The sequence below is a fragment of the Lithobates pipiens genome, unplaced genomic scaffold (genome assembly GCF_037356315.1).
Source record: "Lithobates pipiens isolate NorthernLeopardFrog02 unplaced genomic scaffold, aLitPip1_a1.2 Scaffold_13, whole genome shotgun sequence".
Lineage (NCBI taxonomy): Eukaryota > Metazoa > Chordata > Amphibia > Anura > Ranidae > Lithobates > Lithobates pipiens.
In genome coordinates this window covers 469,535,677-469,552,584 of record NW_027507718.1, presented here as the reverse complement: position 1 = coordinate 469,552,584, position 16,908 = coordinate 469,535,677, and the positions used below count along the sequence as shown (strand labels likewise).

Here is a 16,908-nt window from a genome sequence, read left to right as displayed (position 1 = left end):
ACATGGTTTTTTGCATGGGATGGCAAAAATCTGACTTGTATTTTATTGTAGACTTTTGAGAAAATCAGTGAGCCAATCGCACAAGATATGTTTCTCGTGTGTTCTGTACACATTCTGTGTACAGAACACCTCCCCATAGCCATATTGTATTGCTTTTTTACAGAAAATGACAGAGCTGCAGATTGAAAAGGAAAGGTAATTTTCAATCACATTTAGCCCTGGTTCACATTGCAGTAATTTGACATGTCAAATTGCATGCCAAATCGGCGGGTATTGCCGGCAATGGCACTGTCCGAATCGGTGCGATACCGCATTTGTGGTGGCGCACCAATTCCCAAAAGCAGTTTCTGTACTACTTTTGTAGACTTCGGTCCTGCACAGATGTCTCTGAAATCGGTCTTGAAGCCGGGACTGACGCAGGAATTAAATTGTGTGAGTTCAGCTGATTTGGTACAGTTTTATTACCGCTGTCAATATGAGCCTAGGCTTAATTACAATATGACTTGTGTCAAAATTGTATATATACTATATTTTTTGGACTTTTTATTTTTTTTATTTGCGGTTTGTTTTTTTTCTTTCATGAAAGCGGAATTACCCTTTAAGTTATGTGTAATAAATTGGAATGTCACAGGGAAAAAGTATTGAACATATGAACAAAGGAAGATGCAAAAAGGCATGGAAAGCCAAGACACCAGCTGAAATCTATCAGTAATTAGAAAGCAATCCTGCCCCTTGTCAGTGCGAATTAATATCAGCTGGTTCAGTCTCAAAAATATGTTTTATTACCAAGGTGTCGCGCAAGAAACATCTCATGAAAGCAATGAGCTCTCAAGACCTTGGCAATATTGTTGTTGTTCTGAATGAAGGAAGGATGAATGGAAAAATGTAAAGACATTCTTGATAAAATTCTGCTGCCATCTACCAGGATGGTGATGAAATGAGGATGGACAGCAAGACAGTGATCCCAAAACACAAAGAAAACTCAACTGTTTTCAAAGAAAATAAAGCTGCTAGAATGGCCCAGCCAATTACCTGACTTGAATCCAATGGAAAGAACTAAAAATCAGAGTTCATAGAGGTCCACGGAACCTTGAAGATTGTGTAGAAGAATGGGCCAAAATCACACCTGAGCAATGCATGTTACTAGTTTCTCCATACAGGAGGCATCTTGAAGCTGTCATTACCAACAAAGAATTTTTGTACGCAGTATTAACTTTCATTTAGCGTATTCAATACTTTTTCCCTGTGTCATTCCATTTTATTACACATAACTTAATTTTTGAATGCATTTGTTTTGGTTTCTTTGTATGTATGAATTGCATGGGCTGTTACCGGCATGTGATGAAAATTTTATGTCAATAGCACCTTTAGAAACATATTTACCTAGAAAAATTGTGATTTGTTCAATACTTATTTTACCCGCTGTATATGTAAAACTGGAGGAAGTGTTCTCTATTCTGTAACAGAGATTGCCTTTGTTGCACATGAGCATTTGTCGTGATATATGAAATTGTTTTAGCCTGAAAAGAACTGTTTCCAGATAATCATACCAGAAAGGTAACTTTCTGTAATGTTGCTGTAAAAAGAGGGTGTACACAGCCAGATCACTACACCCTCTGGTCCCTGGCTGAATACCACCATCCCTGTGTGTGGCCAGCCTAAACGCTTAATCAACCCAAAACTGATATTGGTGTTTGCAGTAGATGCTGGCAGGTTGAATTGTACATTAAATGGTTCTATCACAGTATTGACCACACTAAATCTTAAAGTGTTATCAAAGTAATTTTTCCCCTAAATCTGATAAAAATAACTTTGAAAGTGAATGAGATTACACCTTTATATTCATGGAACTAAACATTAAAGAGGAAGCAAACCCTGGTGGGTTTTACTTCCTCTTTATTTCCCTGCATCGCATAGTAGCCCATTATGTGTCATAAAAATAAAATTTGTTGAGCTATAAGCAAAAAACAAAAGTAAATAAATACAGCAGCTCCCACAATATTGCTAGACGCAATACAAAATAATTAAAAGTTATGGTGTAGCGCTTAAACAGAAATATAACAGAAACAAAGTTCATATGAATTGTTTGTGTGGTTCAAACTCTAAAAGAAGAAGAAAAAAATCCATCCGTGTCAGTCCAGAAAGGTAGAGAGAAAAGGGACCCTCACCAGCACCCAACTACACTGACTCTTACCATCGGTGCAATTTGGTAATGCACTTAAAGCACGTTCCTGAACTCAGCAATCCAATCAAGAGCATATCATCAGATGGTGTGTGTGTATATGTGTGTGTGTATATATATATATATATATATATATATATATGTGTGTGTATATATATATATATATATATATATATATATATATATATATATATATATATATATATATATATATTATAAATATTTTGACTCCACCAGATATATCCTCAGTAATAATTCAATGGCCACATGCAGGAATGAAGAAAATAATCTCATTGCGCAGATCAGATACCATAAAAAATCTGAACAATCTTTATTCAAAACATTCTAATAAAAATACACTCACATTTTGTGTGAAATTGACCAGCATGAAGATAGGGAAGTAACCAGCACTCCCTAACACCAGAATGGAAACCACTCCTGAACTCCTCCGCATGTCACTAGTCCCTCATACACCCGGCGCTTCGACGCCCCTGAAGATGCACGATTGTGAGGGACTAGTGACATGCGGAGGAGTTCAGGAGTGGCTTCCATTCTGGTGTTAGGGAAGTAACCAGCATTTGAGTCAATGCTTTTGTTTTATGCTGTGCATGCATATCAGCTGGGTGAGGGCAACTTTTTTCAACCATTTTACCCCTGAGGAATCCTTAAACTATGTTTCAAGTTGGGGATCCCCTGCTAAATATTATACCTACAGCTTGTGGTACTTTAGCATGATCAATTTGCGAAAGTTTTAAACAAGAACAAGTAATGTGGCGCGCCTATCTTGGTGAACCCAATATAGACATTTATATTACCCCCTGTATACCCCTACAAGATTATTTTCAGTTATATTTTTAAATAAATAATAACTGCACAAAAGACAGGCAGACAGTAAACATTCTGTTATCTTCTAACATTTATGGTCAGTATAGAAGTGACCCGCACATTGCCCTCTTGCATTGGTGGTCAGTGTAGGTGGAAGAGCAATTCACATTGCTCAATGAAACACTGGTTAAGAAGCACTGGGTTAGGGGAAAACACAACAACCATTTATGCACTAGAGACTTTTGTGTACCGATCACCCACTGGAGTCTCTAACTTTTGACGTACCAAAACAGCCAAATGGATACATAATGAAAAGTACTGAAACTGGAGAAAGGGAATTTTTAGGGCAAAAAAAAAAATTTATACATCAGGAAATTGACCCAGCATGTCTGCATGACTGCCCCTACTCTGCAGAGCACTACAGGTAGCTTTTGAGAAGCACAAACTGGCTTGTTTCATTACAAATGTAAGTGCTTCTTTCCTTTGCAACTAAATGGAACTATGCCTTCTGAAACTAGTTAGCAGAATAAAATCACATCATAGAGATGCCAATATTTGCATCATTCGCTTCCTTCATATACTAAGAGAGAAGGCATGAACCACTAAGTAGATCTTAGATGGTACAGAAAGGTTTAAAGACTGTCTATGCAAATGTATAATTATTTTTGCCTGAATTGGAACGTCTTCTTTAAAGGTATGCCATGTGAGAACTTGGGCTATTATACCTTGTGTGTTATAAGAAACTCTCGGCCAATAACTTTCTGCTGATTTCGTAACACTTTTGTTTTAAACATTGTTTTTGGTAGTTCTTGGGTATTTCACTTCCCGTATTCTTTTTTTTGTTTTATTTCTGAAGAAAGTTTAATTATAACAAAAAGTCATCCAGAGCACGCAATTACAGTAGAGATTGTAGAGAAATCCAAAAAGCATATATGCCTGTACATGAGAATAATACAATAATAATAGTAATGACAGGATAAAGCATAGTCAATCTGGAATGTCAAGAACATGACAGCTACCATACAATAGAATGTAAGCGGGAACCCACAGCCAGAGGTATTAAAGCAGAAGTCCGCCCAAAAAAATATTAATAATATGACACTTACCTGTCATGGAGTCCAGCGACGTCGGCACCGCAGCTGTTGTTTCCATCAGCTGTCGGGTGCTACCACTGCCATTGCGGGTAAGGGAACCTGGCAGTGGAGTCTTATGGCTTTACGCTGGGAACCCTACTGCGCAAGCGCAAGGCCCTGCTCCTCTCTCCTACTGGCACAGCAACAGGAGGAGGAGGAGGAAGCCCTGCGGTGACGTCATGGGCAATGTCGCGGACTCCCGGAAGGTATCAGATGAGTGGCTGTTCCACTTTCCACTTTTTTTTTTCACTAATAGGAAAATGGCTAGAGAAGTCTATCCAGTACAAGATCAATGAGGGATAAGCTTGTTGTAGCTAACCAGTTATCCCATAGCCGCTTAAATTTTGCGGGGCATCCGCATAGCTGAAAAATGCGTTTCTCTAGGCCCATACCATCAACCCATTCTGGATGCATTGGCGGCTGCTCTGCTTTCCAGTGCCGCCGAATGAGATTCCTAGTTTGGAATATTGCCCTTGCGAAAGCTGCCCTGGGGTGATCCATTAATTGGGGACTATTCAATATACCCAGTAAGCACAGTTTGGAATCTTAGGGTAACATGACTTGGAACACAGGGTTCAGTGTGTCTAATACATTTTGTCCAATACAGGTGGTCTCCGGGTTACATACAAGATGGGGTCGGTAGGTTTGTTCTTATGTTGAATCTGTTTGTAAGTTGGAACAGGTACATTTTTTAAGTGTAGCTCTAGCCAAGGTTTGTTTTGCTATCTGTGCCCCTGTTCAGCAGATTTCATCCCACTTTCTGTCCCAATGAGAATTGGATTTTGAAAATTTTGGGTTGTTGTGGAAACAAGGATTGGTGATAAAGCATCAGAGAAGACGCCTTTTTCCCATAACTCTGACAGGCGTGAATTTCCCTTCGTAGGAGTAGATTTCCTCTCACTTCCTGTTGTCTCCCTCCGTTTGTAAGTAGGATGTTTTTAACTAGGGGGACCACCTGTACCTGTCAAATCCTGTAATTTTAATTGTGTTTTATTTGTTGAGCTTATGCCTTTTGTTTCATGTACCAGGTAAGGTGCACTTGGGGGAAGAGGAAGGATTGGAAGATGAGTCAGAAGGCAAGTCTGATGTGGCCACGGCTCCTTTTACAGGTCAGTTGCAAGAAGAGTTGTTTGGTGGGTGGGCTTCCTAAAATCTGGTGTGATTTTTAATTAAATCTGTAGTGCAGAAAGTTCAGCTGGCTGCATGTATGCTAAAGTGGTTGTAAACCTCAGACATGAAATATGAAAAAAGCTTGGCGTGTACTTGTCCCAATCCAGAGCACTGTGTCATTTGTCTGCTGCTTCCTTCCTTTATCAGCATGAATCACTTCTGATACGTTTTCTTGACACCAAGAGAAAAAAGGGGACGGGAGGGAGCTCCAACTGATTGACTTCTCGGCTGTGTGCTGTATGAAGAGTCTGTTCCCTCCCAATTGGCTTTCAGAGCTCTCCTCACTCCCTGGATGCTTAGGCAACTAATTTAAAGTGGTTGTAAACCTCAGTCATGGAATCTGAGCAAAGCACATATAGCTGTAGTGTTTACTTATCTCTCGCTACAGCTCTAAGTGTCCTTTCTTTCTGGTGCATCCTTCCTCTGTTATCAGCACAAATCACTTCTGAGTTTTCCCCACACATGATACATTTGTGTGGGGGAGGGAGCTCAGAAGGAGCTTGTCTATTCATAACACTGTTCCTCTGCTGTGTGAAGGGGATTGGGGGGGGGGGTTCTTTTTCAGTTTCTTTCCTCCAATCAGCTCACACACACTAACTGCAGCCTCTCTGCCCCCTCCTCAGAGCTCCTGACAGATGAAGAAAGATCTTTAACACAAGGCTGTTCATGTCACTGAGTATATGTGAGGGTTTACAACAACTTTAAGTTGGTTGTCTAAGCACCCTAGGAGCCCCCATACCCAAATTGCTTTATAATGCTAATTCCAACCTTATTTGGATTAGTCTCATTCCACCTTTTATTGATCTGCCTATCATAGATGTGGGCCAGTAGAGACATAACTGGTGAGGCAAAGTTCAATTTTTTTTTCCTCTGTTGCAATAAATCTACAATGACAGCATACCAATAATGTCAGAAATTGCTTCATTGTACAAACTTCTAATGCATACATAATGAGTAATTGCAATAATCTCCAGAAATAAAATCCTCTATGAAATAAAATAAAAGCGTATAACAGAACAATGTTTCCTGGAATCATACTGATATCATAAAATAACATTTATGAATGAACATCCACTGTATCACATTCAAGCCAGTGTGGAGAGTGAAAAAAGTACTTCTCAATTCTTTGGGGTTGTCATGGTAAGAGTTGAGGAACACCAAACACGCCAAATTTTATTACATTTTTGAGGACAACCTTTTCATATGGCAGAACCTGATTAACTGCATGTAGTCACTGGCATAGGGAGGGTGGGCTGCATCCATTTAAAGAGAAGCTCCAGGCCCCCCCCCTCCAAAAAAAAAAATAGTTCAGAAGCCACAAATGCTGTAGCTGTTGACTTTTAATATTCAAGCTCTTACCTGACCAGGCATTGAGTGGTGTCCTCACCCGAGCCAATTCTTTAATCTATTGTCAGGTGCTGGTGCCGCTGTCTTGACCCTGCCCCTAAAGCATGATCTATACAGTGCTTGTGCCATGTAATTTCTCCCTTCCTAATGTGTAATATACCTGGTTGATCGTGTCAGTTTCTGTGTCCCCCTGTCTGTGCCGACCATGGTAATCATGCCTGCTGAACCATGGTCAGTTTACATGCCTCCGTCTTGCTGATCGGGGTCTCTCCTCTCCCCCTCTCTCCCTGCCTTTCAGTATGAAAGCTGATCTTGTACCTGCCCCTCCGGACGCTGTTGTGCTGCAGTTTGCAGCAAAAATGGTTGTATCCCATCAGATTTAAATTCCGCTTGTTTGCTTTCTACCCCCCTCACCTACCACATTTGGCACCTTTCGGGGAGGGAGGAGGAGCTACCTGTCAAAACCAGGTATTCGATTCATCTTCCGTGTAAGATCGCCTCATTGTGCAGCAATGTACCAAACTAGCAGCCCCTCCTCTTCTGCCCCCTTAGCCAGTTTTCAATCCATGTACTCACCCTTTGGTCCATGCCGAAAGACCTTAGTTTTTACAGTAAACGTTTATAGGGAACTGTATCGAATGCCTTTGAAAAATCCAGATACACCACATCTACAGGCCTTCCTTTATCTAGATGGCAGCTCATCTGCTCAGAGAACGTTAATTGGTCTGGCAAGAAGGATTCTTCATGAATCCACGCTGATTACTGCTAATACAGTTTTTTTTTTTTTATATATATATATATATATATATATATTGTATATAGTCCCTTAGCATCCCCTCCAAGAGCTTGCAACTTATTGATGTTAGGCTAGCTGGCCTGTAGTTCCCAAGGATGTATCTTGGTCCTTTTTAAAAAAAATTGGTGCTACATTTGCTTTTCTCCAATCAGCTGGTACCAACTAGTCAGTAGACTGCCCATAAAATTTGGAAACAATGGTCTGGCAATCCTATTTTTCCTCAGTGTTCTTTGTTCCTAGGATTTTATCCCATTTAATATCTTCTAGCAAGGAGCACAGTTTAGGAAAGCTAACTCTTTTGAAATTCAGTCTCGTTTTTTATTACCTTTGTGTTTCCTATTTTGTGTGAAACTAATTGTGGTCTCTGTTTCCAAAATTGCCCTGTATTTCTACATCTGCGATCAGGTCTGTAGTGTTAGTAATCAGTAGGTCTAGTTATGCTTTTTCTTGTTGATGCATTTGCCATCTGACCCATGAAATTGTCCTGCAAGACATTTAAGAAAGGGTGAGCCTTAGACGAATGAGCAGTTCCTTCCGCCAAGTCTATGTCTGGATAATTAACATTTCCCATTATAATGACATGTCCCATCATTTCTGCCATTCCAAACTGTGTTAGGAGGTCCGCCGCCCCCTCCCTCCCTCTGGTTAAGGGGGCCTATAGCATACTCCGTATTACTTTCCCCTTTTGTTTCCTCAATTTTCAAGCTCTACCCATAAGGAAAAATCAGCCAAGTTCTCCAGGAACCAGAACCCCTCCTTTCTACACCAGCTCCTCAGCCACTTATTAACTTCCCTAATCTCCCGCTGCCTTTCTGGTGTGGGTCGAGGTACCAATCAAGAATACTACCGTGGAGGTCCTATTCCTCAATTTAGCTCTGAAGTCCTTAAAATACTTTTTTAGGACACTCCATCTTCCTCTGACTTTGTCATAGGTGCCAACGTGCACCATGATAGCTGGGTCTTCCCCAGCCCCTCCCAGTAATCTGACCACCAGATCCGTGATGTGCCAAACCCAAGCCCCCGGTTAAACAGCATACAGTTGGTCGCTTCAGATCTTTGACAGGATGCCCTCTGTCCTTTTGATAGCTAAGTCCCCTACCACCAGAATCTTTCCTTACCCTCAGCTTTACCCCGCTTTGTTGGAGGAGTTTTTTCCCCTGGCAGCTAGGGGCGTCACTCTGTTCCAGCAATGCTTGTCCCTGACTGACTGGTTTCCCCAATATCCCGCAACAGGGCATACTTGTTGGGGATGTTCCAGCCAAGACCGGCCTCCCTGACTCTTTCCCCTTCCTGAGTGTCACCCATCTACTCTGCTCTCGTGCCTGCAACTCTTTGTCTCCACCCGCCACTATGCTGGCCCCTGCCCGCACGATCCCAACTCTCCTTTAATATGGAAAGTCTTCTCAGTGACAGTTGCTTCCCTAGATTTAAAGCCTGGGCTTCCAGGGAAACAACATTCTTACATTTTCTGGCAGCAGTGTTCGCCTTTGATTGGATGATCAAGGAATGCATACATGCCGCAAGATGTGCACCGAGTCGAATCTCCACACTCGCCTGGCATCGTACCTACTAATTTAATGGGTATTTGGAATTCTACTCTGTCCAATTAACCAACTTCCTGACTCTAATACTCAACAACCAATTGTTAGTGGGACCTTGCTAGCTCCAATTTTAATAATAAAGTTGGTACTTCCATATAAGGACATCCTTTGTTTTGGGCCCCCGGGGTTCTCAAACGCTAGCTAAAGAGATGTGCAGGCACCTGTTTTCAACTGCCAGAAGCAGTATAATAAATATCTCTACAAGACTGTCTTCCTCTAGCATTAGTGCTGGAATAACCAGAAGTTTAATGTTTAACATTATTTTTTTTTATTTTTTTTTAAGCTGGGTCTAAGAAGGAGGGGTCATCAGATGCAACCACATCCTCCGGCGTCCCAACTCCAGCATCTGCCACCTCTCTGGACGCTTCAACGCACGACATCATCACAGAGCAGCCACGGTCCCAACACACCTTGCAATCTGACTCTGTAGATCTCAGCAACTCAGATGTCCCCAGTACTGTTACAGAGGGGGATGAAGAGGACATTTTAAGCCGCAGTTCCAGTCAGATCAGCACTGTCCAGTCTGACACCAACATGGACATGAACGAGGGAACCACCCAGGCTTCCTCACCAGTGAGCGACAGCTCACAGACCACCACAGAAGGTCCAGATTCTGCTGTCACCCCTTCGGACAGCTCAGAAATTGTAAGTGTGCAGCGGGCAGAGGGGGTATCACGGTCTTCTACTGAAGGGCCGGACATGTCTCAGAGTTCCTCCATGGAGGGCCACGAGCTGGATACATCAACCTATTCATCATCTTCCTTTTCACTGTCAGCCAATAGTTTTGAAAAGGTCAGCATACCTCTGTCTGAGAGCATGACCTCTTAAGAGGAAAGCATTGCATGATCTGAAAGGCAGTATTGGAGCGTTTCAATCTCCATATATTGCATTTGCCTTTTTAATGCTATTTTTTTTGTTCTAAAAAGCTTTAAAGTGGGGTTTCTCTTTATTTTTGAGCTTGGGGTTTATTGGCTGGAGTAGGGGTTTTCTAGCTTTGCCAATTCGCCATTCCAGGGCAGTGGCACCCCAACACTTTCTCTTATTCAGTAAAGTCTGTTATCTTTTACTGAAGTGATATCAGTGAAATATGATTTCACTGTTCCTTTCTGTAAAAGACATACTTCATTGTGCATTGTTCTTTGTATCACTGAATAAGCCAGTTGGGGCCTTAACTTTAGTAAGCCATTTGCTTGGAAGCATGCTTTATTTTGGTAGGTATTTTAAAGTTTTGCAATAACCTTGCTAAATTGTATTTCAAACCAGTCCTCAATGATTTGCTGACTGGCTAGAATTAAAGCAGAGTAAAAGCAAAATACTTCTCTACTGTATATAACAGCACCTGAAGTAAAGGTGTCAGGCATGTTTTCAATCCTGAGGATGACACATTCCACTTTGCATGGCTAGCTGTTAAATCCAGCTGTTGCTGACTGTTTCAGTCCCCACTCAGAATCAGGAACCAATCAGAACGGCAGCTATGACATTGTGATCCCATGTAAGGTGAAGGCATCATAAAAAAATAAAAAAAATTTTTGCAGAGGCAACTGCAGCTGTAGATAGCATTATGCTTTTGTTTAAAACTGTAATTGTCTGATATAATTATAGTATTTAAAAAATACATTAAATACATTAAGGTGGGCAAACTAGTCACAGGCTTTTATGTTCAGGGTAATGGCCCCGATGGCTGCTAGGCACAAAAGTGTTAAAGACCAGTGGCAGGCAGGTGCTGTTTATTTTGGGGGAAGGGGAAACAAGACATCCCGCCGCCGCCTAACCCTGCCCCCCCATGGCGGTTGGTCGGCCCCGCACTTATTAACCTAACACCAATGTCCCTGTGATGAAACTGCAAGTGCTGTCTTTTTGGGAATGCTTGCTTGTCTGGCTGTTAGGGCTGCAATGGAAGCCTTCATTCTTTTTCTTGGGACCGGGTTCCTTTACTTTTACTGAGGTTATATAACCATTCGTTTTTGGCATTCCTTAAGCTAGCTTAGAGTACTATCCATACCACAGCCATATAAATGCAGACATCTAGAGATGATTTGATTGAAAGTTGGTAAACTTATCAGTATAATTTTTTTAATTTTGGGTTGAGGGAGGAAACTAGGGCAAACTAGAACATATAAACCCCGGGCAGCGTGTCATTCATAGGAATTAAACCCAGCACACCCATGTGTGAGTACTGAAACAGGAGGGTTTACATAAATTTTATTGTCCAGCTATTTTAAGATGGTTTTGCAATCAATGTAAGTGGTAATAACTAGTCATTCTTCTCATTCTTCTCGGAGCATCTGCTCTGTCAACCAGGCCAAACCACAGAGTCCTCAGCTCTTCATGCCCTTTAATGGGCTACAGAATACATATATACATATAATAGACATGACCCTTTGCTATTACTTGGTGTGGTTGCCCCATTGGCACTCAGGATAGTAGGGATGCCAGAATAAGAACTCATCCAGTGAGCAGTGAACATTTATGCATGAGGCCGCAGCTCACGATCTTGGTTTGGACGTATACATGTAAAAAGCCTCAGTCAATGCTGCTCCTCGGGCCATGCCTCTTGACATGTTTCGCCCTGCCCACCAGGGGCTTAATCATAGGGGACCCTTATTATTAAGCCCTAGTGAACGGGGTGAAACTTGTCAGAGGAATTGGCCCGAGGCCTGCCATTGACTGACGCTTTCACATGTATACATCCACACCGGAATTGGCTAATGGCGGTCTCATGCTTAAATGGCCCTCTGACTTGGTCAGTAGGGACACTTCTGTACTTGGAGGCCCTCTTAAAGGTCAGATACTGTTTATAGGATTTAGTTAATCTTGGCATGGTTTAGGGCAGTGACGGAGAACCTTGGCACCCCAGATGTTTTGGAACTACATTTGCCATGATCATGCACTCTGCTGTGTAGTTGAGCATCGTGGGAAATGTAGTTCCAAAACTTCTGGGGTGCCAAGGTTCGCCATCACTGGTTTAGGGGGTTTAATTGAGCCAGTGCTTGCTAAACTTAAAGATACATTTTTACATGGATATTGAAATACACATGTAGTTGAGGGTCAAAGAAAAGCATGGTAGCCTTCCTTGAATATAGAAGACTACAGAATAGGACAGCCACAAGTCCACTTTACTGGTACCCTTTTGTCCTGGCATTCCTTGTGCAGTAATGTGAAGGCATTTTCTGAAACTGAACAAGTCATTGAGAGGCTGGTGTGAAAGCGCTGATATTCTTACACCCATTGCATTTCCCCTGGTATGCTTTCATGCTGTACATTGAGATGCCAAATGGCAGCAATTGTTTTTTTATTGCTCTAATGCATTGTTAATTTTGATTTCGAATATCAGTTTAGTTTTGGTCTTTTGTTTGAAATGCCATTTTAGGTATAGTTGTAGTTTAGTCATCTGAATTTTTTTAGTTTTAGTTGACTAAAACGCATATACTCCTGCAGTAAAAAAATCTAATAACATTATTTATGGTATTAAGGTTTCAGCATGCACTACAGATTTAACCATTGTGATATATAACCAGCATTTGTTTTGACGTCCCATTTTTGATTTAGTTGTAGTCCTAGTCTTTAGCTAAAATGTTAGTTTTAGTTGTATTTTAGTCATCTGAATTAGTTGTATTTGGGGATGCACTGATACCGCTATCGCTGCTGATACCAAGTACTCATACTCGTGAACATGCTCCAGATAAAGCGATACTTTGCGGTGCGATTTGCGTCCATACAAAATGAATGGGTGCAAATCGCACTGCAAAGAATTTCATGCAATGCCAGTCTGAATTGCATGTGGTTTCCCACGCCACTCCTGTGTGAACCAAAGCTTGTCATAGTGACATTCACACAGGAGGAGCGGCGCGGGACACCTCCCTGCATGATGGGTTCCTCCAGCTCTGGCTCCCATCTGACTGTGGAAATCTGCGGCTCCTCCTGCCTCTCCCATGGCTTTGTCCCCCCCCCCCCCCCCCCCGGCCTCCAGTGGTTCCAACCATCTCCTTCTAGTACTGACAGTACAGACTAAAAGGATTCTAATTGGCTTTCACCATCACATAGACCATGCTGACCAATCGGAAGCTATCTATAGAAATATAGAAAAGTAACAGCAAAAAAAGACTGAGTAGTCCATGGAAAAATGCATGTGATTCGGATGGGAATTGTACCATTTTCCTTTTCAAATTGCATGCAATTCATTTTGTATGGCTGCAAATCGTTGCAAGGTATTGGTAATCTGTATCTGCGAACATTTTACTGAAAGTATCGGTACTTGTCAATAAAAGAAAAAAATAAAATAAAAGTGCCTCCCTAGTCATATTTCAGTAGACTAATGTTAATTTCGTGGAGAAAAATATATTTATCAAAGAAATTACCACTGCTCTCATTCTGTTGTGTTTGAATTGACATTGTGCAATTTCTGACTTCGTAGGTGATCGATGGTGCTGAGAACCTGTATTCCGGCATGCAGATTGGGCAGCTCCAGGACGAGGAAGACGAAGGAGCGATCATCCACCAGGAAGAGTTGGCTGATCGTTTTGGGAATACGGCTCTTGGTAGGTTAACTTTGGAAGTGCTATTAATTGTAGGTGGATGGTTTAGATCAGAGCTGATCCGCCCTATACGCACACTATGCAAGCTGTGTAGGGGCCCCCAAGGCCCAGCATCTTACCCCCCCTCCCCCCCGTGGCGTACCAAGTGGAGGGCGGGTCCGCCCCGGGTACCGCGCACTCAAGGGGTGTCGGGCTGCCCCCCCCCTCCAAGACTGAAGCGGGGACAGCGGGCGAGTTAAGGCAGTGGGAATGCGGTCACGGTGACACAGGCACACGGAGAGCAGTGGTGTTTTGCAGGGGAGTTGGCGCTTGCGAGCCGCACCTGAGAGACAATCGTCCGCCGTCTGTAGACTCGGCACCCCCTGGACCCACCGTAACGATCCCCTTCTGTCGGACTCAGAGCCGCGGCTCTCATCCATCTGGGCTGTTTCAGACAGCCGAGCAGAGTGAAGCCACCTCCCCCTCTGTCTACACAGGGGGAGGGGATGGGACCCGACCTGTGCTGGCGTTGTTAATCTGAGGTACATTATGGGTCTGGGAGGGGTTTGTTTTGTGGGGGGGGGTCTGCACAGTGTAGGGAGGAGCCTGTATTGTGGGGGGGGTCTGCAAAGTGTAGGGGGGTCTGTGTTGTGGGGGGGGGGGGAGTCTGTATTATAGGGGGGTCTGCACAGTGGGGGGGCGGGGAGTCTGTATTGTAGTGGGGGTCTGCACAGTTCAGGGGGTCTGTACATAGTGTAGTTGGGGGAGTCTGTATTGTAGGGGGGGTCTGCACAGTGTAGCGGGAGAGTCTGTATGGTGGGGGGGGGTCTGCACAGTGTAGCGGGAGAGTCTGTATGGTGGGGGGGGACTGCACAGTGTACTGGGTGAGTCTGTATGGTGGGGGGGTCTGCACAGTGTAGCGGGAGAGTGTACGGTAGGGGGGTCTGCACTGTAGCGGTAGAGTGTACGGTAGGGGGTCTGCACAGTGTGGGGGGTAGTCTGTATTGTAAGGGGGGTCTGCACAGTGTAGTAGGGGGGTCTGTTTTGTAGGGTGGGGGGTCTGCACTGTGGGGGGGGTCTGTGTAACATGCAGGGGGTCCAAAACTGTTAGGGGGCCTCTTTTTTAACATACAGGGGTCCAGAGCTGTGGGGGGGCTGTGTAATGTAAAGGGGCCCAGAGGTGCAAGGTCTGTGTAATGTAAAGGGGTCCAGAGTGCTGTGTAATGTAATGGGGTCCACAGGTGCGATGCTGTGTAATGTAAAGGGGTCCACAGTAGTGACAGAGATATTGAAGGATGCAGGGGGCACAGTGGGGTGTTTACATTTTAAGGTGGGGGGTGCCAGATATAGGCTCTGTCCCGGGTGCCAAATGCTCTAGGTACGCCCCTAACCCCCCCCCCCCCCCCTCTGGCTGTTTAGAGTGCAGTGGGGAGAGGTGGGAGGAGGTGGAAGGCGGCGATCGGCAGCTCTATTGTGCTGAGTGGGAGGTGGCATCTCCCTGGGGCTTGTAGAACTCTGAGTGTCAGTTACAGCGTATACGATGGAGGAGAAGGGAGGGGCCTCTGACCCGCGCAGGTATTAGTTTCACTTTCACTCTACTTGAACACTGTTCCTGATGCCTGGGTCAGAGGCCCCTCCCCTCTCCGCTGTATACATTCAGAGATGGAACTACTAGCCCCAGGGAGATCCCCCTGCCTGTGGACACCATAGAGCTGCCGATCGCCGCCTCCTACCTGGGGGTCCTGATTTAAGGGGAGGCTCTCTGGGGACCCGAGGCTCTCGGTGGACCCTGATGCGGGGGGGGGAGGCTCTCGGTGGACCCTGATGCGGGGGGGGGGGCTCTCGGTGGACCCTGATGCGGGGGGGGGGGGGCTCTCGGTGGACCCTGATGCGGGGGGGGCTCTCGGTGGACCCTGATGCGGGGGGGAGGCTCTCGGTGGACCCTGATGCGGGGGGGAGGCTCTCGGTGGACCCTGATGCGGGGGGGAGGCTCTCGGTGGACCCTGATGCGGGGGGAGGCTCTCGGTGGACCCTGATGCGGGGGGGAGGCTCTCGGTGGACCCTGATGCGGGGGGGGGGGGGGGGGCTCTCTGAGGACATTATTCTGTAATATGTTGTACTTAATCTTTGACGGTTTTGTTTAAAGGAGATAGGATTGTATTAGGAGCACTGAAGTATCAGGTGTGACTGTGTGGCAATGGCAAATGGTTTACATAGCTCACGGCATCACGGGTCAGGTAGAGGGCCCCTTAGCAGAATTTTGCTTGGGGTCCCCGGGAGGTCAGGATTGGTACTGGTTTAGATAAGGTCAGGGACTATTGGCTGAATTTTAAATTTAAAAGCATTTTTTTTTTAATTTTTCTATTTTACGCTTGAAGGATTTACGTGGACTTGGCTTAAGATTTTGCTGTTTTATTAGCATGGCGTGGCCCAACTTTTCCACTGAATGACTTGTATTTTTCTCTTATAGAATGACAAATGCACCAAAAAGAATTTTAAATGTCTGTTACACTGTCATTCTAGGTTCCAATGACATCTGAAGTTTTTTTTTTTTTTTTTGTGTGTGTGTGTGTACATTTTAGCCTCCAGCCTGCATGTGACCGCTCATAGCTGACGTGATTGCATGATCAGAAACCATTGTGATTGGTCACTGACATTCAGGGCTGACAGCAGCTGTGCACAGCATCTGTTGCTAAAGTTTAAAAGGATGGATGTAGAATAAAGTACTCTAAACGTGAGTACTAAAAAGGCTCATTCTGCAGAAGAACATTGATGCACATATTGCTGGTAAACGGGTGTTAAAATGGTCCCATTTTCAAACTAGAAGTCCCATATAGTCTGCATATTACAGTTAATTAACCTATTGTTAAGAGTAGCAGAATTATCTTGTCACAGAAAGCACTGTTCTAGGCTCCCTCTGATGCTAGTCACATTACCAAAATGCCGAGTATGTCTAATGCTATGGTGTCTGATAAAGGGGATGACTAATTTAGGAGGAACTGTCCAGGCATTGGTCTAAATTAACTTTTTATCCTCCTCCCTTTTTTATTTATTTATTTATTTATTTATTTATTTTAACTTTATTTGCAAACAGTGTATTATTACAGAATGCACATTTTACATATGCAAGGTACAGGGAAGTCTTCTGTTTTCATACTGCCGCAACAAACAATAGCCAAAAGTAAAAAAAAGAACAAGCTGTCACCAATTTGCAATGATGCATAGAATACACAGTATACATTAACATGAAGGTCAATCATGTGTCCAGTCGAAGAAGTCTTACTTAAGGCCGGGTTCACACTGCTGCGGGGGGAGATCCGGATGTGATTCGCACCGCACT

At 43.8% G+C, this 16,908-nt stretch overlaps 1 protein-coding gene across 2 annotated transcripts in view; it reads left to right on the top strand.

Annotated features, from left to right (window-relative positions):
• Nucleotides 1-16,908, top strand: part of HTT (huntingtin) — a 275,564-nt gene that overhangs the window by 82,236 nt on the left and 176,420 nt on the right. For both annotated transcript variants that reach the window (XM_077477874.1, XM_077477875.1), the window contains 3 exons: nucleotides 5,169-5,249; nucleotides 9,338-9,699; nucleotides 13,469-13,592. In XM_077477874.1, coding sequence (XP_077334000.1) covers nucleotides 5,169-5,249; nucleotides 9,338-9,699; nucleotides 13,469-13,592 — 567 coding nt within the window. The remainder of the gene's footprint in view (nucleotides 1-5,168; nucleotides 5,250-9,337; nucleotides 9,700-13,468; nucleotides 13,593-16,908) is intronic.